General features: G+C 42.5%; 2 protein-coding genes across 2 annotated transcripts in view; one reads left to right on the forward strand and one right to left on the reverse strand.

Annotated features, from left to right (window-relative positions):
- Positions 1-1,343: 1,343 nt before the first annotated feature.
- Positions 1,344-21,663, reverse strand: BHMT2 (betaine--homocysteine S-methyltransferase 2). The gene is made up of 8 exons (XM_032156983.2): positions 21,551-21,663; positions 13,754-13,886; positions 11,899-11,990; positions 10,476-10,667; positions 8,410-8,557; positions 7,992-8,174; positions 7,507-7,735; positions 1,344-2,930 (listed from the first exon to the last, which is right to left on the reverse strand). The coding sequence occupies exons 1-8, from the start codon at positions 21,581-21,583 to the stop codon at positions 2,849-2,851; spliced, it is 1,092 nt and encodes a 363-aa protein (XP_032012874.1). The 5' UTR covers positions 21,584-21,663; the 3' UTR covers positions 1,344-2,848.
- Positions 21,664-21,665: 2 nt separating this feature from the next.
- Positions 21,666-26,841, forward strand: part of DMGDH (dimethylglycine dehydrogenase) — a 75,311-nt gene continuing 70,135 nt past the window's right edge. The window contains exon 1 of the mRNA XM_032156981.2: positions 21,666-21,845. Within this exon, the coding sequence (XP_032012872.1) occupies positions 21,745-21,845 (101 nt within the window). The 5' untranslated portion in view covers positions 21,666-21,744. The remainder of the gene's footprint in view (positions 21,846-26,841) is intronic.

Here is a 26,841-nt window from a genome sequence, read left to right on the forward strand (position 1 = left end):
CTGGTGCAGACCCAAGGAAGGGATTCGGTGTGGAGACATCTCTCCCTCCTGATGTACCTTCTTCACTCTTGCTATTCTCATGATGTCCTGCACTGCCCTCTCCACAAAATCTATGAAGCAAGCAGGAGATATTGTATGAACAGTCCTCCCCTGGAATGTAGTGTTCAGGACTAGATACTAAAAATAAGCAGAGGCTTTGGTACCAGAGTGTTCCCATTAGAGAGTCACCATGAGGATGAGGGGATTGGAAACCAAGTCAACATAATTATATTATAGTATATAATGTGCAATGAATGCCTATTATACGACATGCACTGTTTCTAAGAAACTTATCTCATTTAATCCTCATAGCACCCTAATAAGTATGGTTCTATTTTACCCTCATTTTACAGATGAGGAAATTAAGACATAAAGCTTAAGTAACTGTCTAATGTCACACAGGTAGATTTGATAAAGCACATCTTAGCCTATGCCTTTTGGTTGAAGGAAATGAGGACAAGTAAGTACAGGAAACCATACAGCTATCTTTAAATTTCAAAGAATTATATGGAAGAAATTATAAATTTTCCCTATAGGTGCTCAAAGTCTACAGGTGAGGGTCATTAATAAATAGATTTCTAGTTAATATATGGAATAACTTTCCAGAGAACGAAGTGTTTCTTAAAAAGGAGTAAATGATCTCGAGAGGTAGTGAGTTACTATTTAAGGGATTCAAACAGAGACTGGATGGTCCTGATGAAGATGCTGGCAAGGATATTCAGGTATTTAATTGGTGGTTTGGATTAGTCACCCTTAAGGACCCCAAAGGCCTTGAGATGATGGTAAATGATTCACTTTCTAATTTCCAGCAGGGTGGGGTTTTGTATAATGGGTAAAGTGGCTACATCAAATAAATTCCAGGTTGTCAACATTACAGAAACAGTCATGGCAGGTTTGAAGAGTTAATTCATAATAAGGAAAGTTGATAAAAAATACTTTGAATCCAGTGACAGAAAAATTTGGATAGATTTTTGACAAAAAGCAGCAGCTGTGTGCATGACAGATGCTGTGTAGTGCAGTAGCTAAGGGCATGGAGTCTAGAGCCAGCCCCATGGGTTCAAATCCAAATTCACTAATTTCACATTTACTAATTGTGTGACCTCAGGCAAGTTACCTAGCCTCATTAAACTTCAGTTTCCTTACTGTAAACTACTGTGTTAAACACTATCTAATTTTGAATCCCTGTTGGGGGGTATATGTGGATGAGATCATCTTTAGAACAAAGCCTGGGACATAGTGAGTAATAAATATTTGCTAGTATTATTCCAAAGAATGTTCATGACATTTTCGACATTCAAACACTATAAAAGGTACATCATTTAAAATTTTATTGCCACAAATTGATAAATTGTTGTGAAAAAAGAGAAACTGGCACACATGAAATAACACAAACATAAGAAAATATTAGACCAAAATAGATTTGAACTCTGTCTCCCAGGCTGGAGTGCAGTGGGGCGATCTCAGCTCACTGCAACCTCCGCCTCCCAGGTTCAAGCAATTCTCATGCCTCAGCCTCCAAGTAGCTGGGACTACAGGCATGCACCACCATGCCTGGATAATTTTTGTATTTTATTTAGTAGAGATGGGGTTTTGCCATGTTGGCCAGGCTGGTCTTGAACCCTTGACCTCAAGTGATCTGCCTGCCCCAGCCTCCCAAAGTGCTGGGATTATAGGCATGAGCCCCTGCCCCTGGCCTAAACTCTGACTTTTGAAAATGTTTTCTAAAACTTTATTTTTAAACAATCAACAATAAGTATTTCACTGTGCACCTATTAGTATGTCTAACACAATGCTAAGTAAGGGGAATTATGAGAAGCTTATAAGCTTATCACATGATCTTGTCTTTAAATAGTTTATAACCTAGCTACCTGTGATTATGAAGACACATTTTAAAAATTCTAGGACCTAATATCTTTTTTTTTTTTTTTTTTTGAGATGGAGTCTCACTCTGTCACCCAGGCTGAAGTGCAATGGCCCGATCTCGGCCCACTGCAAGCTCCGCCTCCCGGGTTCAAGCGATTCCCCTGCCTCAGCTTCCCGAGTAGCTGGGATTACAGGCACCCGCCATCATACCTGGCTAATTTTTGTATTTTTGTAGAGACAGGGCTTCACCATGTTGGTCAGGTTGGTCTTGAACTCCTGACCTCAGGTGATCCACCCACCTCAGCCTCCCAAAGTGCTGGGATTACAGGTGTGAGTCACTTCGCCTGGCCGGACCTAATATCTTTAGGTAAAAATCATCTTTGAAAGTAATCACTTTGGATAGTTATACATTTATTTCAATAATGCTACCATTGCTCAAAACATTCTTTACATCTTTTCTTTGGGATTGCCTTTGGAGTCATTGTATAAATCATTAAAAAAAAGCAGACTCATTGCTTTAGTTTAGTGTTGCTCTATCATCCTCAAGTACCTAGCTTAGTCACTTGAATTATTCACTAGCTTTGGGTCTCAGTGACTTCTGATTATTTTAAAGCGTCAAATTCACCCTCGAAGACAAGTTTGGCTATTCTTGATGATCTTCAAAGGAAGGCACCACAGCATTATTGGACAGTAAGTTCTTGTAGAACAAGGTGCCTCTCTCACTTCTCTTTGCATCTCTGGTAGCGTCTGTTGCAGTGCTTAACCACAGCAGGAGCTCAGTATGTACGCACTTGTGGGCTGGAAGGGAAGGGGCTGCAGCACCTCAGCTGCTCAGCAGCTGGAGATAGCAGGGCATGGTGAGGATGAAGGTGAGGAACAGTTCCAGGTCAGGCTTGAGGGCAACTTTTTTCTGTTCTATTATTTCAGGGTTTTCTTTCACTACTCCTTAGGCGTCTGGCTTTGACAGCGAAGGACAGAAAGGTCTGCCTGAAGCTGGCAGCAGATTCTCCCAATACTCCCTTCGAGCCCTGTGTTTTAATATATACATAATTAATTAATTAAAAGTCTTACCTATAAGTCCAATATGTCATATATGTATATGTGTATGTATATGTATATAACCATACACACACACACACACACACACACAGAGTCAAAACTTGGTGGATAATAAGGCTAAAGCAGAACTTTTGTTTTAACATACAGACAGAAAACTATGTCCATATCCATTAATGCCAGGGGCCTTTCTTACATTTCAATAACAATCATTAGGTTTCATACCACCTTTCAGAAAAAGACAATGTATTTCAATTTCATATACTTTTTATTTTGAGACAGGGTCTTGCTCTGTTGCCCGGGCTGGAGTGCAGTGGCACAATCTTGGCTCACTGCAGCCTAGACCTCCTGGATTCAAGCAATCCTCCTGCCTCAGCCCCCCAGGTAGCTGGGACTACCGGCGTGCACCACCACACCAGGCTAATTTTTGTATTTTTAGTAGAGACAGGGTCTCCCCATGTTGCCCAGGCTAGTCTCAAACTACTGAGCTCCAGTGATCCGTCTGCCTTGGCCTCCCAAAGTACTGGGATTACAGGCGTAAGCCACCATGCCCAGACTTAAATTTCATATACTTTTATGAATTATATTTATTCTGAAATTTCTAACAGAGACCTTCTAACTCTATCAATATTTTAATGTAATGAGAAGAATATGAGAGCAGTTTTTAATGTAATGAGTCAAAGTATAATTCTCCAAAAAGTAACTCAGAAAACAATACAAATTACTTTACCAATATTTGTTTCTTGTTGTTAGACAAAGGAAGAAGAGTACAAAGGTCCCTGGTCACAGCCCTTTCTGAGAAATATATTTTTATCATTTTTTCCACTTTACTTACAAAACAATGAATAAATCAATATTTTTGGACGATGAGATGTGAGAAATCTAGTGTTTATTGTGTAATCATAAATTTCCGTGAATATCAGTAGGTTTGGGAGTCAGGGTACAAAGGGTGTCTTCTTGCTTTGGGCTATGGAATAATGTTTTAATTCTAATAGCTAATGAATTTTAAGGATTCCTAGAAGATGATAATTAAATAAACTACTCACTTATTTAAACTATTTTAATCATCACCAAAGTATGTTTTCCTCACCTTTTAATTATATTTATATTTAGTACTTTTTAAAAAGTATGACACATATACAAAGCATCTTCTCTGGTAAATATCCATATCTCCTAGAAGAAAGTTTTGGCTGAGTGATTCTTGCCTACTTTTACAACCTAAGTAAATTTGCATTAGGCAAGTTTTTCCAGTTCAAAAATGAAGACTTTCAAATCCCACTGAAACGAATAAATAAGCACAAAATGGGTGAAGTACATGAGAGTACTGAACAGAGAGAAGACAGCAGAGATTGTGACTAGTTCTAGAAGATGGAAGGGGGATGGAATTATATCAACAGATATACATACATATGTATATATATACACACACATACATACACAAAAGATAGTCTATCTATATGGAGAGATGGAGGAGAGAGACAGAGTATGAGTGTGTGTGTGTAAAATATGATCCATAACAGAACAGTAATTTTCTTGGGGCCCCAAGAAAAATGTCTTCAATAATAAAGTGATTTACTGTAACAAACAATATAATTTAGAAATTATAAGACCTCAGGGAAAGTGAAGCCCTGTTATTTTTCTTTCAACAATGAAAAAGGAAGTTAATCAGAAATCCCTAGAAAACCAAAGGCTATACAAAGAAAGTCAGACCAAGTATGAAGCAAATTGAAATATGGCATGGATTTGGACAACATATCCACGGGAATGTAAGAGAAGAAAATTCATTTGACTTTGATGCTTGGAACATTCTCCAACAAGTAGCTCAAGTTTTGTAAATATGATTATTTCTCTCTATCCATGGTCCCATGCATACTACTTTGTTCTGCAGTGAACGTTTTTCTAAATGCAACAATTTTCTATTATTCCTGCAACAGAGTATTAGATTGGAAGTTTGATGGAAACACCAAGGCATGACGGATTTTAGGTATCAAGGGGAGTTGCAAGACAGACACTGCGCAGAAGTTAAAAGGAGGTGGCCACGAACCAGCCAGATGACTCACTGACTCTCCCCTGGAAAATCTGGACCACGAGAGAACAACGGGCCAGCTACTTTGCTTGTGGGCAAAAGGGGTGCTGTTAAATTGGGGTCAGACTGTAGAAAGGAAGGGTGGAAGCTGTTTTGAGCCTAATGAGAGCGAGAGAGCCAGCCTGAGCTATCTAAAATCTGGCCCAAGAGAATTACCAGGAAGGACAATGGGATCCCCAAATTAGAGTATATCTGGAGTGACCTGGTTGAAAAAGCCACTGTCTGAGGCAGAAATCACAGTCAGAAAAATGCCTGTGGCATGAGAAGTACAGACAAAAGTTTCCAGTGGAAGCCTCTGAAGACCCATGAGCATGCTCACAAAGATCTGCCAGGCTCAGAGGATGCCGGCTTCCTATCAGGGTGCCAGGCAAGCAACAACGGTGTTACTCCTTCGTCCATCCTCTCTCCTCTTACTTTGAATCTGAGGAGGCCAGAAACCATGGTAGCAAGGTGGGAAGGGAAGGTTGGGAGCATAAGACAGAGAAAGAGAAGCAGCACGCTGGCCTCTCCTGGTTTACTGTCTGTGGAAGGCTGTCGCTGGACAAAGGAAGAAGCTTCAAGTTTCAAACATGCTCTGAGTTTTGATTTGACATGAACCTGAACACTTTTATTTATTTTTTATTTTTGGGCTTTTTTTGTTTGTTCATTTTGAAATGGAGTTTCGTTCTATCACCCAGGCTGGAGTTAAGTGGCACAATCTTGGCTCACTGCAACCTCCACCCCACTAGATTCAAGCAATTCTCCTGCCTCAGCCTCCCGAGTAGTTGGGATTATAGGCTCCCACTACCATGCCAGGCTAACTTTTATATTTTTAGTAGAGATGAGGGTTTGCCATGTTGGCCAGGCTGGTCTTGAACTGTTGACCTCAGGTGATCCACCTGCCTCAGCCTCCCAAAGTGCTGGGATTACAGGTGTGAGCCACTGTGCCCAGTCCTAAACACTTTTAATTACTGAACTGAGACTATCTGTGAAATAAAGTGATTATGGAACTTTCCATTGCCTAAGAGCACCCAGAGAAGTTCTAGAGCTTGTCAGTATTTTCAAATAGGAACAAACGAAGGAATTCATTGAGTAGGTTTAAAGGGATAAAGGGAGACAAAAATAAAAGTGAGTTCTAATTATGTTTCATGAGTTCTGCTTGTTTAATATAACAATTATAATAATATTTTAAATGTTATTCACTGATTTTATATTTTTAGGATCAACCTACAGAGAAAGCTTGAAAGACAATTATAACTATAGAATAGAACAAAATGGTTATAAACCTTGATGATAGTAAAGTATGGTAAAACTTAAAGACACCAAGGGGTAGATGAGAGAGGGAAGGTGGAAAGAAGCAGAGGGGAATCTATTCTTATTTTACAGAGAGTGGAGTCAAGAGATTCCTGCCTTATATTGACCAACTAAGAAACAGGTGGTTAAATATATAATTTTAACTTAAAAAGATATCCAACAGAAGAAATAAAAGTGTAACGAATCAAAACTGGAAAAAGGAGAACGGGGAAAAGGGGGAGACTATGTGATTTAAATCCCTCAGCTTTCATAAAGGGTTATCAATAATAACCACTTAAAACTGATGACAAAAGAAATAGAGGTACAAGATTTCAAAACACAAATGACAAACAGGTTTCCTCTGTGCCATGGTCTGATCGTCTGTGTCCCCACAATACATATGTTGAAACCTGGTCACCAATGTGATGATATTAGGAGGTGGAGCCACTGGGAGGTGATTGGGTCATGAGGGTGGAGCCCTGATGAATGGGACTAGTGCCCTTAGAAAAGAGGCCCCACTCTAACTTTGGTAGGCTGAGGCAGGGGGATTACGAGGTCAAGAGTTCAAGACCAGCCTGGGTATCATGGTGAAATCCCGTCTCTACTAAAAATACAAAAATTAGCTGGATGTGGTGGTGGGTGCCTGTAATCTCAGCTACTCGGGAGGCTGAGGCAGGAGAATCACTTGAACATGGGGGGCACAGGTTGCAGTGAACCGAGATAGCGCTATTGCACTGCAGCCTGGGCAACAGAGCCAGACTCCATTTCAAAAACAAACAAAAAAGACAAGAGGCCCCAGGGAGCTGTGGTGCCCCATCTACAATGTGAGGACACAGCAAGAAGGTATCATCTATAAGGAATGCCTGCTTCCTTATAGATGGCCTTTATCATCTCTAAGGCCTTCACCAGACACTGAATCTGCTGACACCTTGATCTTGTACTTTGCAGCCTCCAGAGCTGAGAAAGAAATTTCTGTTGTGTATAAGCCACCCAGTTTATGGTATTGTTCTAACAGCCCGAATGGACTAAAGACAATTTTGGGAATGGAGCTGGTATTAGGAAGGGGATAATTTTTACTTTTCACTTTATACATTTCTATACTTTTTGTCATGTGCATGCATGACATTTACAGCAATAAATAAAATGAGATTAAAGAAAAATAATAAGAATGTTAATTTAAAAATACTTACCTTGCTCTAATCCAGGGTTTGGTGTGCATGTCCAAACCACTTCCCCAGCTGCCATGTTTTTCTGAAGCTGGTGGCAAAAAGCCCCTTTCTGGGGCCAGCTCCTCTGCAATTGCCCTGATGTGGTAGGGCTCAAATCCACAGCACCCGCCAATGTACCTGACCCCCAGGTTGTAGGCCTCTCTGGCGTATTTTTGAATATCCCATCTGGTGGCAACTCTGGACTCCAGTCCTGTATCACCATAGTTAACAGCATTTCTGTTACTATTCTCATTTTCAAATGATGGATGTTCTAATGAGCAGTTTTTCTAATTAAAAAAACTGTAAACTTTAGATGATGCATTCTTCTGATAGCTCAGTTTTGGTTAACTCTGAATGTTTTGTCATATGCAGTCTCTTATTGTAAAACTGGGCCACAATTTACTATAGCCATTTGGATTTTGTCACAGTGAGAAATACAAGGACCTCTACTATGCACCTGAGCTTACCAAAGGGATATTCTGGGAGATCCACAAACCCCTCTTTGCCACAGTCAGGCGTGTGGAACCCCAGGGGCTGCACCATGAGGTGTGCTTTCAGCCCTGCCTGCTCAAGACCCTCCTTCATGAGCTCCATCGTCTTCAAGCTGGTCTCGGGCCCAAAGCGGCAGTTCACGCCAACGATGGAAGCCCCTGTGCAAAGCAATAATACTTACATTTTATTACTTATTTGTTTATTCTTTTTTTTTAATAGTTGGAAGTTACCTTAGAGGTTAGCCATCCCCCTCTACCTCCCACAAATTACAGATAAGAAAACTGATTGGAGTTAATTCTTCTATTTCCAAACTGCTCTCACAATATCAAGCACACTTTGTTAAATTTCATAAGCAACAACTGAGCTGTGTGTCACTGTATGGGTCCAAATTACCTGCCTTCACCAGCCTCACAGCACATTCTCCGGGGGTTATATCATGCATGTCTCCCTCTGGGCCTATGCACATGGTAACTGCCACAGGTCTATCCGATTCCTTTAAGACTTCCACAGCCCACACAGCTTCTTCAACATGCTCAAAATACTAAGAGAAATGTCACTTTTTCTATTGGTCCAAACATAAAGCAGATTTTGAATGGTAAAGGTAGATACAGCAAAACAGTTATAAAAATTACCAAATAGAATATAAACATATATACAATAAAACTCGCTAAGGAATGTATGTCTATCAGACTGACTAAAGAATACCTTTCCGAGTAAATATTTTCATTCCTATAACAATAACATATAGTTTTTCATTCAGGGATCATTGATTCAGTGAGATGATGCCTATTAGTGAAAAAGAAGAAAACACACTCAGAGGTTTTCAAAGTAATTGAGTATTTTAAATCATAATTTTGAAGGAGGAAACATTTTGCTAATAAATTTTAGATTCATCTCTTAAAAAACTGGGGTAATCTCTGAAACAATGAGTAGCTTATCATGTGTTACACTTCAAAGAGCTTTTATATTCACTTCTAGTTAGATATTCATAAGTGCTCCATAAAGTAGGAAGGGAAGTACCATCTCCCCGGATGAGAAGATTGAGGCACAGCACAGGAGAAATAGCTACTCCCTGTCTTTGCCAGTGGTGGACAGGACATCTTGTCTGGTAAACCCATGTCATTTTCTGGGGTGCTTCCCAGGAAGCCCCTTCAGTGCCACAGCTGAAAAGCTGACCTTAAGGCAACTAAAGAAAAGCCAGAAATCTTCCTGTTTCTTCCCTCTTGAGTTAGAAACAAATTCTGCAGAAGCAGTGTGAGGAATTACGAGAGAATCAAAAGACGGGTTCTTAAATAGAGTGGTGTCATCATCCATCTGGAAAGCACAGAGGGTGGAGTTTGTGCTTGTCCCTGCAGATGACTGTTCCCAAGGGGGTTGGCCAAGTGTGGGCAGGTGGATGAGGCAAGGTTTTCAGTAGAGTTCAGTGGGGTCACTAGGGGGAATAATGGTGAGAGCTATTCTCTCTCTCTCTCTCTCTCGACAGAGTCTCTCTCTGTCGCCCAGGCTGGAGTGCAGTGGCACCCTATCTTGGCTCACTGCGACCTCCGCCTCCCAGGTTCAAGCCATTCTCCTGCCTCAGCCTCCCGAGTAGTTGGGACTACAGGCTCCCACCACCATGCCCAGCTAATTTTTGTATTTTTAGTAGAGATGGGCTTTCACCTTGTTGACCAGGCTAGTCTCGAATTCCTGACCTCATGCCATCCACCTGCCTTGGCCTCCCAAAGTGCTGGGATTACAGGTATGAGCTACCTCGCCCGGCCAGGGGATATTCTCCTGTTTGGAGTAAAGTTGTGGGTTGAAGGCACGACCCCAGGCAGTAGCAGTTATGTTGGGAAATGGGGAATGAGGACTTTCTTTTTGGAAGCAGAGGAAAGAGAATGTTCTGGGCCTTCATGTCCAATCAATGACCAATTCTTACTGATTCTTCCTTCAAAATGTAACTCACATGTCATAGCTTGAGCAAAAGTAGAGAGGCAAGAAGAGCAAGACACAGATGGAGAAGGCTATGGAAACTACTGGGTGCTGAGCATTATTGGTGGGGCCTGGATGAGCCTGGACAGCCACCACCTTCTAGGCCTTGCTCTCTCAGTCCCCAGCCCACACATGCAGTGCCCTCCTGCCTGTCTTCACCCTCTGGAGAGGGTGTTCCTGGAGGCACTGTGCCCTGTGCTTCCTTCTAGGTTGTAGAGTCCCCCGAGTCAACTTCTGCAGCCACCCAGACCTTAGAAGGTAAAAGGCTATGGTCAGGCCTCTCTTGGTTCTGTCCTTTGGCTCCAACAGAACCTAGCATACCAATGAGGGAATGTTGGCCTTGACTACCATACATTTAAACAAACCTTTGACCATCCACATGGAAGAAATGAGGGCAGAATGTCGTCCAATACCCTCATGAAATGTGAAGACTCTGCAGTTATGCTTGCAAAATAGGTTCAATCCTTTTCCTCTAATACTAGCCTCACCTCTGCAATCAAGAAGTCCACATTTTTCCAGGCAAAAACTTCTAGCTGTTGTCGAAAAAGTTTTTTAATTCTAGCTTCATCCTTGTGGTATTTGTATATTGATGTCTGGCAGATCCCCCCTGCTACCAAAGCATCACCTTTGCCAGCCACTTCCCTGGCGAGGTCACAGGCAGCAGCGTTTACATCTTCCCACTGAGGTTAGAGAGCAAGAGTTCAGATGGTGAGCCTAGCAGTTTGAAGGTAAAATATAAAAGATAACTAAAGGGACAATCAACAAGTAAGATGAGTATAAGCCACTTTTTTCAATGCAAGCAGAGAAGACCAGTAGAGTTGGGTACAATCTCCTCTGTTACCATGACCTTATATTTCCATTATTGTACTTACCACATTGGATTTTAATAACTATTTGTTTGCCTCCCATACTTGACCTTGTGCCTCCAGATAGGGTCTATGCCTTTGTATCATCTCTGAGTCTAACATAGAGAATAGACTATAACAGATACTCAGTACATGTTGGTTGGTTGAATGAATTAATGGGCATTAACATTTACACGTATTAACATTTTACATTTGCAGAATATTTCACAATACTTTCACATCCTTGGTCTTACTTACTCTTCTCAACAGGTCTATGAACTTAAGCACTACTGTTGTCTCCATTTGACAGAGAGAAAACCAATGCTCAATGCAGGTAGGTGTCTTACACAAAGCCACACAGCCAATAGGTGGCAATGCTGGATATCAAACCCATTTTTTCTCATTTCTACGCCAGTGTTGTGTTTTTTAGGGCATCCCTGTCTCCAGAAGAGAAAAGCGTGAAATGAGTAGGTGAAAAGAGCATCTATGAAGTGTTTTCTCTCTAAAAAATAGCACAAGAAGACAGCCATGCCCTTCCAGTGGTTTATTTTGCCCCTAGTCCTGACCCCTCCTCTACCTAAATGGGGAGAGAAAGCTAATTCATTTAGTATATATTAACTTTTTTTTTTTTCTGAGATGGGGTCTCGCTCTGTCACCCAGGCTGGAGTGCAGTGGTGTGATCTTGGCTCAATGCTATCTCCCACGTTCAAGCCATTCTCATGCCTCAACCTCCTGCATAGCTGGGATTACTGGCGCCTGCCACCACACCCAGCTAATTTTTGCATTTTCAGTAGAGACAGGGTTTCATCATGTTGTCCAGGCTGATCTGGAACCCCTGGGCTCAAGTGGTCTGTCCACCTCGGCCTCTCAGAGTGCTGGGATTACAGGTGTAAGCCACTGTGCCCGGCCTACTTAGTATATATCTTTATGTGAAAATTAATACATAGATATTTATATAGACTTTGTAATAAAGTATAGTAACACATCATCAATTCCATAGCTTCCCATGAAGAGGTTATTTTTTAATAGATGACTCCCTCTCCCACACCCAGCCATTGCCATTTACCTTGCTTTCCATATTGTCCTCACTGGCAGAAAAGGTAAAAGTCTGCATGACATTTGATCCTGCTCTCAAGAATTCCATGTGAAGTTGACGAACTACAAAGTAGTTGGGTTTTAAACATTGAAATAAATGAATAAAGAAATATTACAGAAACTATCATTTTCAAAAGCAGCAGTAGCTCACTGACTCCCATCTCTTTCAATCATACCTCAGTTCAAACCTAGTAGTGATAAAAAGTTATAGATTAAGGTCAGTAGAATTCATAGGCAGGATGTACTGTTTAGAGCAGCCTTGTATTGTTCTGGTGATGGGCCTTAATGACTTGGTGCAGTCACATACAGAGATTAAGGCCTGACTGGCCAATTATCCCTTGGTCTCTTGGTCTAGAGAGGTTTATTCTATACCTGTGTTGTGAAGGACATAGCTGGTCTACTGTAGTCAGCATTAGCAGCCCTCAAAGTAAAGTGAGGAGCTTCTCATAGAAAGCAGAATGCATGTGGGTGGCACCCATATCAGAGTCAGCAGCAAGCAGTTTGGGAACATCAGAAAGCAGTCTGGAAGCTTTTCCTGGCTATCCGAAAGTCATTCCTTCCTCTCCTTCACCACTTTCGCCCCTCCTCCCTTATCCTTACTCTTGTTATTCCAGCACTTTCTTCCCAGTTTAGCAAAAAGGTCTTTTAACATTAAGAACAAGTTCTTCTTGGGCCAGATGAAAACATCCCGTTAAGCACCAAAGGGACAAAACTTGGTCCTGCTCTACCACAGAACTCTGGGTGTCTGATGCACCAATCATAATGGCCATCGTACTGATGATACAGGCACTTCACACAGGTTAACTTGTGAGTCTTCACACCTAGCCCATGTTGTGCCCCCATGAAGCAGATAAAGATATGGATCCTTGGAGAGGTCAAGTGCCTTGTCCAAGGTCACACAGCTGGTCAGTGGAAGAACCAAGACAGGACCCTAGGTTTCTCTGATACGCTGTGCGAATATACATAAAATCAGGGTGAATCAAAAGTTCCAGTCTCAGCTAGTGTTCTCTTACACCCATTTCATTCTTTGGCTTTATTTTCTCACTTTAATTTAGGAGAACAAACACACAAAAAAGAGTTAGAAGAGAATTAAAGTTCTACTTTCAGGTAACTATCTAATCTCATCATAGTTCTTTACCTCTAGCTCTTTTTCTTTTTTTTTCCAGCCAGAAGGATGATATAAAACTGTGTTGATTTCCTTGCCCTCCCAACCCTGGAACCTGGCTGTCTGTGCTCTGTTACACTGTGACTACCGTTAATTACCCTCACTATAAACACTGTTACACTTAACCATGCACATTGTCAGCAGGGTGAATCAGAAGCAGGAACAGTTTTGCTGTTTTAAGGAACCTCTGTATATCTACAAGGTAAATATTCATGGAACAAATATTAAGATGTCTATTTTAGCACTGCCTATACATTAAGATGCAGATGTGTGTGTGTATGAGAGAGTGTGTGTGTGTGTGTTTGTGTGTGTGTGAGTGTGTTGTTTGGGTATGTATGTGTTTGTGGTGTGTGTGGGTGTGGATGTGGGGTGTGTGTGGATGTGGGGTTAGGGATGTGAGTGCGTGGGTGTGTGTGTGTGGGAGTGTGTGTGGGCGTGTGGATGTGTGGGTGTGTGATGTGTGTAAGTGTGTATATGAAAGAGAGAGGTTATTTTCTTCCATATACTTCGGCCGGATACTGCCATTATCTCCACATCTTGGCAATTTTAGCAAGCAATACACCCCTTTGAAACAGTTGTTATTTTTTTCTTGATCTTCTCTCAATCAGATTTAAATAAAAATACCACTCAGGTAGACACTCTTGGGGATGTGGACACCAACCTGCGTCTGGGTGTTCTATCACTGCCTCTGGAGTCCAGAGCCCAGCCTTCACATAGCCTCTCTTCTCCAGAGTAATGAGAAAGCTGCCATCTCCAATCACAACCTCCCCACTCCCCAGGCGTTCCAAAATCCCCTGAAGAAGAGAAAAAAAGCACCTAAGCTCCACTCTATTTTTTTTTTCTAAAAGCATTTTCTAATTTTAGGTGAAGTGGTATTATGTTCTTAGAGGTGTAGTTTTGTTAAAATCATGTGCTCTAATGATATTTCAGAAAGATCGAGCATACCATATTTCTTGGCCGATCCAGGTACCTATTTTGTACAATGAAAGGGCTGAGACTATTTATTCTTAAATAACATTTAATCTGAGTCAAATTATAGTGCTGATTCTATGATAGTTATTTTGGCTTTTCAACACGTTTGTGGCAACACGGCTAGTTGTCTAACTAGTGTGCATTCTCTCTCCTTTTTTTGTGTGGGGGGACAATGCCTCCAACTTTCAAAAAATTCCCAGGCTCCCTTGCCTCTGGGAGCAGCCCTGTGACACAGTGCTGGCTAGTGAGACACATATGGAAGCTGGTGGAGGATTTCTGGAAAAGTTTTGCTTTCCTGCCATAGACGCCCACTCCCTTCCCTCTTGTCTATTTTCCTCCTTCCTGGCTGGAATGCCAACATAATGCCTGGGAATACAGCAGTCATCTGACAGCCATATGAGGCAGATTTCTTAAGACATCCTTGGGTGGCTGCAGCAGCCATGGGCTGCTACCCCTGGACCTCTTGTTAGGTGAGAAAAATAACTTTTCTTCTTGTCAGCCACTGAACAGAACTGTAGTGGACACAACGCTTTGTAGTCATGCAGTGTGTTCACAAGCGTCTTATCATTTGGCACTCCCAGCAACTCTCCAGTGAGGCAGGACAGACAGTTTTTATTCTCAGGTGTAGATGAGGAAACTGAGGCTCAGAATGGTTGACTTGCCCAAGATCACAGAGCTAAGTAAGAAATCAGACCAGCTTCAAAATTCCTACTTTCCTTTCCTTCTATTTTACCAGCTTTCTATTTAGCCCACTCATCACTTATTTAAAAGGTTCCATTCAGAGCAGTTAGCCATGGGGTGCAGTTTCCTTTTGATACAGGAAGGTCTCAGGCCTGTGCACACAGACCCTGGTGAGGATAGGCACTCCTGTTTTTGCGCCCAAATGTTGCATTTTCCAAGACCACCCTGGCCCACCACACCTCCATCCCGTGCCTATAAAAACCTCAAGACCCTAGCAAACACAAACACAAGGGCCAGGACGTTGAGAGGAACACACCGGCAGAAGAACACACAGACTCCAGCAGGCCATCGGCGGCAGAATGACACAGACGACGTGGAATTTGGCCAGGGGTGGCCAGGGGAGAGTCCAGCTGCTGAGCGGCCTGACACCAGGGGAAGACCGCTTTCCCACTCCATCCCCCTTCTGGCTCCCCATCCATCTGCTGAGAGCTACTTCCACCATTCAATAAAACCTTGCACTCATTCTCCAAGCCCGTGTGTGATCCAATTTTTCCAGTACACTGGCAAGAACCCCAGGAACAGAAAGCCCTCCGTCCTTTCGATAAGGGAGAGGGTCTAATTGAGCTGATTAACACAAGCTGTCAGTGGACAGTTAAGTTGAAAGAGCACACTGTAACACATGCCCACTGGGGCTTTGGGAGCTGTAAACATTCACCCCTAGATGCTGCCATGCGGTACCTGCATGCTCCCCCTAGGGGTTTAAGCTGTGGGGTGCTGAAGAAGTGAGCCACACCCCCATCACACACCCTGCAAGGGGCACAAGGGAACTTTTCCCATTTCACTTGGTCTAAACCACATCTCCCCAGATGCCTGCAGGGTCATCCCCTCACTGCTTTCAGGTCTTTGGTCAAGTGTCACTTTTTCAGAGATGCCCTCCCTGAGCACGGCAAACCACCCACTCCTCCCAACTCCCCACAGCAATCCTGATCCCTCTTTTGTAGGCTGCATTAGTGGAAGATGCAAGCTTTTATTGATAATAGGCCAGTTCATTTCAGGCCTGCCCATAGCTGGACACAAAGCAATGAATGGATCAGGGAGAAAAGCCTCAGATGCCTCTTCTAACTAGTCTTATCTGTTCTATGAAATCAACATAAACCCCCTCAGTTCCTGAATCCAAGGGAGACATCAAGCAGGGTACAAGGCAGCTTACTGGCCTACGTGTTGGGTGTAGGGTAAAACTAAGCTGTGTAAAAAAGAGGCCCCCACAAACCGTGGCTTTCCTCTTACAGAGGAAAAAGAAACTACTTTTATTTAAAGCCACTGTTTGTGGGGGCCCCTTTTTTACAGAGTGTGCACCAAAGTGCACAGTCCTTTCATGTTATTGCTTTGCCATTCCCTATGGCAGGGGTCAGCTCGTGGCAGCCCACAGACCAAATCTGGCACATCACCTGTTTTTGTAAAAACAGTCTTAGGTAAAACCCTGCCCATTGATTTACATACTGTCTGATGGCCACTTTTCCACTACAGTAGCAGAGTCGAGTAGTTACCACCAAGACTGTATGGCCCCCAAGGCTAAAAATAACTACTATCTGACCCTTTACAGAAAGCATTTGCCAACCCAGCCCTAGGGTACTGTCCTCCTCAGCATGGGGGAAACTGGATCAGAGTCACGTTCATACTCTGTCTCAAACGATGAGGAAACAAAGTGTGGCAAACCTCATCCTAAAGTTTTTAGCTTAGACCTAGAAGTGACCCATCTCATTGACATTTACATTTCCTGCGTGAGAGTTTAGCCACATGGCTCTACCTTGCTGTAAGGGAAGCCAGGAAGTATCATCAGTGAATGCCCATGTGTCCAGCTCCAATGCTAATCCTACGGAAGGAGGGGGAACAGATTTTGGAGAGAAACTGCTTCTGTTCTAGTGTCTGGCATCTGCTATTTCTCCTTTGCTTACTCCCCACACAAAGCGACCCACCCAAGGTGTCAGCAGCAGGCTTCCTTGGATACCAAGGAACAAAGAGATCCCAAACACATTTTGGCCATATTGCTTGATACATTATTTTCTTCAATCTTTTCCCAGGAGGCTGGAAGGCCATAAAGGCAATAAAGAATAAGAGGGAAGCTAATTTGATCTTGGTTACAGGAGTCTTTGTCCTTACCTGGGTCAATCCTGGATCTATAAAAGCAACCAGAAATTAAAGCAGACATGTGAGGATCTACCCACAGAGCCTCCCAGGACAGTCCTGTTAACAGTATGGAACCAAACATGGGAGGTTAAATATGGCTTGAATGATCTCTCAATCTCCAACGAATGGCGTAACTAGAGAGGGGGCTTATTCTGGCTTTATCCCGATGTTCAGTTTAGCTGCAGAAGTACAAACCACTCCAGCTAAGCAGAAAGAGGTTTAATATTGAGAAATGGGTACATAAAAAATTTACACTGGGCTTCCAGGAATGACCCCTAGAAAAAATGACTGAATTGGCTGGCTGGGGCTGCACCCTCTGCCACAACTAAGAGAAGCCACTATTGAACTGCTGGCTTCAGGACACAGCTGTCATATAGGGAGAAGGAGACTGCTCCAGCGACCTCAGCTGCCCCTCACGTGACCCTGGAATGCTGCACTATGGCCACATTTGCTATGCTTCCACCTTCCCAGACTCATGCTGGTGCATCTGATTGGGGATGCTAGTTCTTATCAAGATCCTAGCTGCAAAGGAGTCTGGCAATGTGGTTAATTTTCTTTCCTCTGCAGTGCAAGAAAGTCCATCAGAAGGGGTTTAACTAGAGGTAAATACCAGGTCACTATACCTACAGCATCTTCTTTTTACTGTGCACTTGGAGGACAGGCAAATGGAGCCCAGCTTTGTGAACTATGTTAAAGATAAACACTGTTTTGGCAGAGAGAGCTCTCAACTCTGGTTATTTTTCCATATTTTATATCTAAAGCTGAATTTTAGCTGAATGCAGAAGAAATGTTAATATTTACTATGATTCTCATCTCTTTCTTTCTCCTCCCTGCATCAAATGCAATTCACTCTTTTCAATTTGTACTTTTGAAATATAAAAAAGGCCTTAAATTTTGGATGTTTATTGAGACCTTCCACATGTCAGGTATAGTTGTGGGCAAGTAGGATAAACATCAGAATAAGACAAGGTCTCTGCCCTCCACAAGCTCAAAGTCTGGCTACTTTGGGGAAGGCCAGTAGATCAACAAATAATCACAGCAGAATGTGACAAATAAATGCTACACAGGAATACAGAAGAGAAAGTCAGAGGTACAGTTACTGTGTACAAACTCTTTTCCTGAAAATCCCATACACTTCATTAGGTTCACCATGTTAATAATCAAATTTAGGCCAGGCGTGGTGGCTCATGCCTGTAATCCCAGAACTTGGGGAGGCCGAGGCAGGTGGATCACTTGAGTTCAGGAGTTTGAGACTAGCTCAGCAAACATGGTGAAACCCCATCTCTATTAAAAATACAAAAATTAACTGGGCATGGTGGCAGGTGCCTGTAATCCCAGCTACTTGCGAGGCTGAGGCAGGAGAATAGCTTGAACCTGGGAGTTGGAAGTTACAGTGAGTTGAGATTGCGCCACTGCATTCCAGCCTGGGCAACAGAGCGAGACTCTGTCTCAAAAACAAACAAACAAAAAAAGAATCAAATTTAATCAAACAATTGTCGAGGGAAAACATTGGCACAGAATTCAGATGTTGTAGGTTAGCCTCTCACCTCCCACATCCAACCTATCACAGGGTTATTCCAAGTGTATTACACATTTCTCAAATGCCCCACCATCCTCACTGCATTTGATTATTGAAATGGTCTCCAGTTCACTCCAGCCCTACTCTGAACTGTCTTCTATTGCTACCAGAGCACAGGCTCACTCACCCAGTCTCACCTGTGATTACACCTATTTTGTGTCCTGCTAACCTTCACAGATCCTTCATTCATGCATCCCCCTGTACAGCAGTATCTAGTTACTCACCTGTCACCTCAGTTTGACTGTAAGAGCCTTGGGGGCAGGTGACATATCTTATTGGTCTATAGCCCTACCACCCCGTATAACAACTAAAATGAGTAGACACTTAAGAAACTATGCCAAGAATTAGCAAACAAACAGGACTGTTTTGAAAATGTCAGATGTGTTGCATATGCTAGAATTTTTGTCCTGAAGAAGAAAAAATGTTACTCTTTAGCAGACAAGTAGGTAGGTTTTAAGGAAATTGTAGTATATCTTTTGATTGTATCTTCATGAAACCAAGTGAAGGGAGGACATTTTCATTTGTTATCTGGATGTTTGTCCACCATTTTAAATTTGCCATTTTTCTTTTCTTTTCTTTTCTTTCTTTCTTTTTTTTTTTTGAGACAGAGTTTCACTCTTGTCGCCCAGGCTGGAGTGCAGTAGTGCGATCTCAGTTCACTGCAACTTCCACCTCCAGGGTTCAAGCAATTCTCCTGCCTCAGCCTCACAAGTAGCTGGGATTATAGGCGCATGCCACCATGCCCAGCTAATTTTGTATTTTTTAGTAGAGACAGGGTTTCACCATGTTGTCCAGTCTGGTCTCGAACTCCTGACCTTAGATGATCTGCCTGCCTTGGCCTCCCAAAGTGCTGGGATTACAGATGTGAGCCACTGTGCCCGGCCAATTTGCCATTTTTCTACACAGCCATTAGCAAAATAACTAAGTTATCAAGATTTGAAATCAGAGCATCTTTTAGCCCTTCCTTCACTGCTATTCTAACTACCTCAATTAATTACTATACCAGTATGATCCCTTCTTTAGATTTTTTTTTTTAACTTTTAAGTTCAAGGGTACATGTGCAGGATGTGCAGGTTTGTTACATAGGTAAACGTGCATCATTGGAGGTTTGTTATACTGGTTATTTCCTCACCCAGGTATTAAGCCTAGTATCCGTTAGTTATTTTTCCTGATCCTCTCCCTCCTTCCACCCTCCACCCTTCAATAGGCCCCAGTGACTGTTGTTCCTCACCATTATACTAGTATGATCTAAAGTCAGCTGTATAATTATAAAGACAGGAACATGTAAAATAAGGAACCCTGTAAATTAATTTTGCAGTACATTTATATTTTCATTCCCTCCTCCCCATCAGTTTGGCAGTGAACCTGCCTTGCATCTGACAGCGAGCTCTAGGGTGCATTTATGCCCCCTTTTTGCAGATATCACTACCTAAGACCTCTGGGTTTAAGATCTGGCTTCAAGACATCTCTATTCATACTCGGTGGGGATCAACTTCACTGTGTAGTAGTAGGTGACCAGAAAAATCCAGTCTGTCTAAAATATCTTCCCTTCTTCCTAGATTTGCCAGCAGAACTGCTCTTTTGGATTAAAGACCTAATTGGAGGTCTTGTCCGTGGCAATTAAATGAATTCTTAAAATGTACCTGCTAGCTGAGGAGACAGGTGAGATTAGCTCCTTCCCATTAACACCTTAACTCCCAGGTACACATTCACATGGATTAGTGTGTGATAATCTTGGTGTTGTAACAGTAGAGGCCCCAAAGAAATTGAACAGAAACAGGGCATTTTAAAAACGTTTAAAAAAATGAACTGTAAAGATGAACATAGCATTAGAGAAAGTTGAGAGAAAAAAGCACAATGTTCTTTATTTTTTTATTAACTGTATTTCTTTCAATGCTCACATTTTACTTTTATAACCTGAAAAAATATCCTAAAACATGCTTTTTAAACCAACATTCCACATCTTGTGTAACTATTACCATTATTGTGTCCTTCCTTACAGTGTGTATATAAATATTTGTATACGGTTGGGATCAGTTTGTGATATATTTCCTTTTGCAACTTAACATTGCCAAGGCACTTAGCTGGTTCTCATATTAAGTTATTTAACTAATAACTTAAGTAGATGAACCTTAATTTATTTAGAATCCCGTATTGCAGAATATCTTGGTCGTTCCTAACTTTTTAGTATAAATAGCTCGGTGGTGCACATTTCCACGCATATACTGCACCTCCTCCCCTCCTCCCATTCTGAATGACAGGGCTGGAGCCGGTGGGGGTCTCTTCGAAGGTTCCTGGGGATGTCCTTTATCCAAGCTCATGCCCTTCCTAATTTTGCTTCGTCACTCCTTCCTCCCACCCCCACACATATCCGACGTAGAAATGGCTGGGCATAAAACCAACATCTGGTGACCAGACCGGGAAAGAGGCCAGGAGCTGGGGACCACCGGGTGACAGGAGGTGGAGGGGTGCTAGCGAATCCCACCTACCCTCCCCCCTGCACCGCAGCTCTGGGGGCGTCCTTGCCCAGGACTGGTTTCAGGCCAGCCGGCGACTCGCAAGGCCAGGCTGCTTGGCCAGGCTGCTGACTTTCCCAAAACGCGAGGGACAGTCCAAAGAGTTCTGGGGCGGATTAGCCCAAAGAGCTGCGGGCGCGGGTCGGTTGAGGGAAGAAAACGTGTGCGCGACCTGAGTCCGAAAGCTGGACTTCTGATCCTCGCTCCCCGCGGGGCTGGACCCGTGACCCTGAGCTAGTCGCCTGACTCGCTGAGCCTCAGTTTCCTCACCTGTGAAATGGGGATAATTGTGAAGATGAGGAGATAACTTGAGCACAGCACTCTGTGCAGCGCCGGGCACCGAGTAAGGGCTCCCTAAACGCTAACCAACCCGTGACAGGGGAAAATCGGGGCTCAGGGCCATCCCGTCCACGTGTTTTGCCGAGGCCCCAGGGCTTGGCTAGGGATGGACGCGGGGTGTGAACGGAGTCGCTCGCAGCCCAGCGGCCAGGAGCTCCGCGAGGATAGAGGGGAGGAAACTCACCTTCTTGGCCCCCGGGCGTCCGGCAGGTGCCATGGTGCCGCGGCTCTGTGGGCGCCGGGTTCCAGGGCGCGCGGCCGTCCAGGAGCCCGCCCCCAGCCCGGGGGAGGATCCGACCGCCGCCCCGCCGGCCCCGCGGCCTCAGGCTGCCCGCTGGCCTCGGAGCAGGCGCCTGCGCCCTCGGCCTCGGCCTAGTCATGCTCCGTCCGGGCGCGCAGTGGCTGCGCGGCCTCCTGCTGCGGAGCTGCCCGCGGCAGGGCTCCCCCGGGCGCCCGCGCTCTGTCTGCGGCCGGGAAGGGTAAGTGGGGCCCCGGCCTGCTCAGAGGCGACGGGGCGGCTGCGGGGGTGGGAGCCAGAGGCTGAGGCAGGCTCTGGGGTTAGGAGCGCTCTGGCCTCCAAGAAATAGGCCTTGATCTTCTCGAATATCTATTAATTAATATATCTTCTCGAATTATCTATTAATTATAAAGTGAAACAGTATCCAAAGGTTCCCCGCTTAAAGTCTCTCCTGCCCCAATCCCCTTGGCCAGTCAACAATTGTTAATAGTGTCTTCTGAATCTAACCAGAGACAGTCTATGCTTAGGCAAACACAGGTCAGTATAGGTTTTCCTTTGGCTTTTTGACATCTTACTTTTTACAATTATCAATATAGCTTGGAGATTGTTCCATATCAGCACACACTGACTTGCCTTGTTCCTTTTAATGGCTGCATAGTTTTCCATCCTGTCAATATCCTACACTATCGTTAGTCTGTTCGTTAACATTTAAGTGGTTTTTGGTTCTTTATTACTGCAAATAACGTGCATGTGAAAATTCTTACGCATCTATCTTTGAGTACATATGGGAGTCGGTAGCACCAGTTTTTAAAGGTGAACTTGTTAGGGAAAGCGTTATGTGCATCTGAAAGATTGAAAGACAGCAACACATTCTCCAAATGGGTGGCCAGAGTTTGCATGTGGCACACCAGTGTGTGTCTGTTTCCCACATCTTCCCTGGTTCCCAGAATAGCCCATTTTGTTATCTTTGCTAAATCTGATAGGTAAAAATGGTATGTCCTTGTTTTGATTGGTCTGTATTTAAATATGAGCAATGCTGAACATCTTTTGACTTCTTATGTTTGTAGAATATTCCTGGCTGCCAGGAAAGGCTTGTTTACCAGCATCACTCAATGTTATTATGAGTTGATTCGAATTTTAATTATGTCCTATGACCTGAAATTCTGGAATCAGAAGACCTGCTTTTGAGTTCCATCTATCCACTCAACAAATATTTACTGGGTGTTGTGATGTGCTAGGTTTGTCTCCAGTACTGGGAATGCAGTAGCCACCAACTCACAGTTCCTGCGCCATCCGTTACACACAATGTGACCTTACGCTTCTGAGGTTCAGTTTCCTCATCTATAAAATGAGGATACTAATTTTGCTCTATGTAACTCACAGGATTGCTGTGAATATTAAATAAGAGAATGCGTGTGAAAGTGCTTTGTAAATTGTAAAGCATTGCAAAAATATTTATAATAATCATGTTTTTAATCCACTGCAAAATAAAATGGAAATTTAACAAACAAGTTGATCTGTTTAAAACTGATTAGATAAATAAGATACAAATTTTAAGACTATCCAAAAAATTCATATTTTGGCTGGGTGTGGTGGCTAATGCCTGTAATCTCAGCACTTTGGGAAGCTGAGGTGGGCAGATTACTTGAGGCCAGGAGTTTGAGATCAGCCTGATCAACATGGTGAAACTCTGTCTCTAATAAAAACGCAAAAATTAGCTAGGTGTCATGGTGTGCACCTGTAGTCCCAGCTGCTTGGGAGGCTGAGGCAGGAGACTCACTTGAACCTGGGAGGCGGAGACTGCAGTGAGAGCCGAGATTGCACCACTACACTCCAGCCTGGGCAACAGGGATTCCATCTCACAAACAAAAACAAAAACACCCAAAATTTGAGTTATTTCAATTGTATATTCTTTATATGCCCAATTTCAAACTATCAAAAAATGTTTTATTTTGGAAAGCAGTTGAACAAGCACACAGTCAGGTTGTGCTTTTCATTTCTAATATAGAAGATAACTGACCTGGGTTTTTTGCATGGCTCCTAACTTTTATTTCAAATACTCCTATAACCACCCTCGACTACATTCAGAAGGATTTTAAGATAGTTATCCACGTAATCAAAAACACTATACCTAGTCTGAAACCTGTTATGGCATGCTGGGCAGAGGAAATACTATATATTTGATAATGCTTTATCATATGTTGCCAAACAGAACCTTCACAGCTCCATTTTGCAAATGAGAAAACTTTGAGACCCTTGTGTAAATTTCTCTAAAATAGCTATTCAATTGGACTGGGGACTCAAATCCAGGTTTCCTGATCTTAAGTTGTCTTTTGTTGTTGTTGTTTCAACTGACCACTGTCCTGAAAGAAATAATTCTTTCTTTTGAACACACAAAAAAGAACCTTTAAGATTGTTATTTTTGTCACCACTATAATGGTTTCAACTAAAGTACCAGATATGCCCAGTCTATTTAAAAATGGATTTCCATCCAAAGTAGTTGGGTCATATGTACATTATTTTTTTCTTACACAGCATACAAAGAGACATTAACAGTCATCTAAAAACTGGTGAAACAAAACTACTGAAACATGTTGTGGCACCAGGAAATAAGGACATGCTGTAAGAATTATGTTGCCGTGTCAAAAGCATACAGGAGTCAACTGAAAGAACCTCCTGCTGGCCAAATCTAGGACAATTTGGTATTAAAATAAATGATGACTAGTAATGGATTAGAAACCACTGAAAACAATAAATATCCATAAATTCATATTAATATAAACAACCAACAAACAAGGGTGAAAGAAAAGCACTTCCTTACAGTAGAATGCCAACTATTAAATATAATAAGAATGATGGGGTTAGGAAATAATCAATAGATGTTAAAGCCACTCAGTAAAAATTTGATAAGGACCAGGATATTTACATGGTCTCAAAGTAACACTTCACATTATTACTTACACAAAGGAAAAAATGGTAGCTTTACTAGATAAGTCCGACAGACACCACCTTAAACAAGTCATCAGATAGAAACAACACCAATATCAGGACAAACCAACATCATACGCTTCCTAATCATATACACTGGGAAGGAGTCAACATCAGTTTCATGATGTTTTTGCCAAAAATGCATAACATAAGTCTCATCATGAGGAAATATCAGACAAACTCACAGTAAGAACTGTTCTATAAAATAACTGGCTAGTACTAGCCGGGCGTGATGGCTCACGCCTGTAATCCCAGCACTTTGGGAGGCTGAGGCAGGCGGATCACGAGGTCAGGAGATCGAGACCATCCTGGGTAGCCCGGAGAAACCCCGTCTCTACTAAAAATACAAAAAAAAAAAAAAATTAGCCGGGCGTGGTGGTGGGCACCTGTAGTCCCAGCTACTCAGGAGGCTGAGGCAGGAGAATGGCGTGAACCAGGAGGCGGAGCTTACAGTGAGCCAAGATCACACCACTGCACTCCAGCCTGGGCAACAGAGCAAGACTCCATCTCAAAAAAATAAAATAAAATAACTGGCTAGTACTCTTCGAAAATGTCAAGGTCATAAAACACAAAGGAAGTATTAGGAACTGATCCAAGTTAAAGGAGATTAAAGAGACAGAATCCTGGATTTGATCCCTGATTGGAAAAAAGTAGCTGTAAATACATTATTGGAATAATTAATTAAATTTAAATATGGACTATAGATTAGATAATAGTATATCAATGTTAAATTTCTTGACTTTGAGAACTGTACTGTTGTTATGTAAGAGAATGCCTTTTTCTTACAAAACTAGCACAAGAATATTTAGAAGTAACTGGGTATGATACCTACAATTTACTCTAAAATGTGTACACACATAGAATATACATATTATAATATACATATATGTATAGTCATGTGCCTTATAATGATGTTTCAGTCAATGATGGACCACATATACAATGGTGGTCCCATAAGATTATAATGGAGCTGAAAAATTCCTATCACCTAGTGATGTCATAGCTGTCATAATGTCATATGCAACACATTGCTCATGTGTTTGTAGTGATGCTGGTTAAACAAACCTACTGTGCTGCCGGTCACATAAAGGTATAGCACATACAATTATATACAGTACATAATGCTTGATGATAATAAATGACTGTGCTACTGGTTTATGTATTTACTACACTATACTTTAAATCATTATTTTAGAGTATACTCCTTCTACTTATAAAATAAAAAGTTAACAGTAAAATCGGCTCAGACAGGTCCTTCAGAAGGTATTCCTGAAGAAGGCATTGTTATCATAAGAGATGACAGCTCTGGCTGGGCGTGGTGGCTCACGCCTGTAATCCCAGCACTCTGTGAGGCCAAGGCAGGTAGATCACTTGAGGCCAGGAGTTCAAGACCAGCCTGGCCAACATGGTGAAACCCCATCTCTACTAAAAATACAAAAATTAGCTGGGCGTGGTGGTACATGTCTATAATCCCAGCTACTCGGAAGGCTAAGGCATGAGAATCGTTTCAACCTGGGAGGTGGAATTTGCAGAGATGGCACCATTGCACTCCAGCCTGGGTGACAGAGTGAAACCCTGTCTCAAAAAAAACAAAAAAAGGAAAAGAAAAGAAAAAGAGATGAGAGCTGTGTATGTGTTATTGCCCCTGAAGACCTTCCAGTGGGACAAGATTTAGAGGTGTGAAGACAGTGATAGTGATGATCCTGACCCTGTGTATGCCTAGGCTAATGTGTGTGTTTGTGTCTTAGTTTTTAATAAAAAAGTTTGAGGCCAGGCACAGTGGCTCATGCCTGTAATCCCAGCACTTTGGGAGGCCAAGGCTGGAGGATCACTTGAGGTCAGGAGTTCAAGACCAGCCTGGCCAATATGGTGAAACCTCATCTCTACCAAAAACACAAAAATTAGCTGGGTGTGGTGGTGTGCACCTGTAATCCCAGCTACATGGGAGGCTGAGGCAGGAGAATCGCTTGAACCCGATAGATGGAGGTTGCAGTGAGCCAAGATCGAGCCACTGTACTCTAGGCTGGGCAAAAGAGTAAGACTCTGTCTTGGGAAAAAAAAGTTTGAAAAGTTAAAAAAATATATATATATTTTAACAGAAAAAAGGTTCCAGAATAAGGATATAAAGAAATAAAATCTTTCTATATAGCTGTAGAATGCGTTTGCATTTAAACTGTGTTATTACAAAAGTCAAAAAAATTTTAAAGTTTATAAAATAACGAAGTTACAGTAAGCTGTTAATTTATTAT

The sequence above is a fragment of the Hylobates moloch genome, unplaced genomic scaffold (genome assembly GCF_009828535.3).
Source record: "Hylobates moloch isolate HMO894 unplaced genomic scaffold, HMol_V3 SCAFFOLD_6, whole genome shotgun sequence".
NCBI lineage: Eukaryota > Metazoa > Chordata > Mammalia > Primates > Hylobatidae > Hylobates > Hylobates moloch.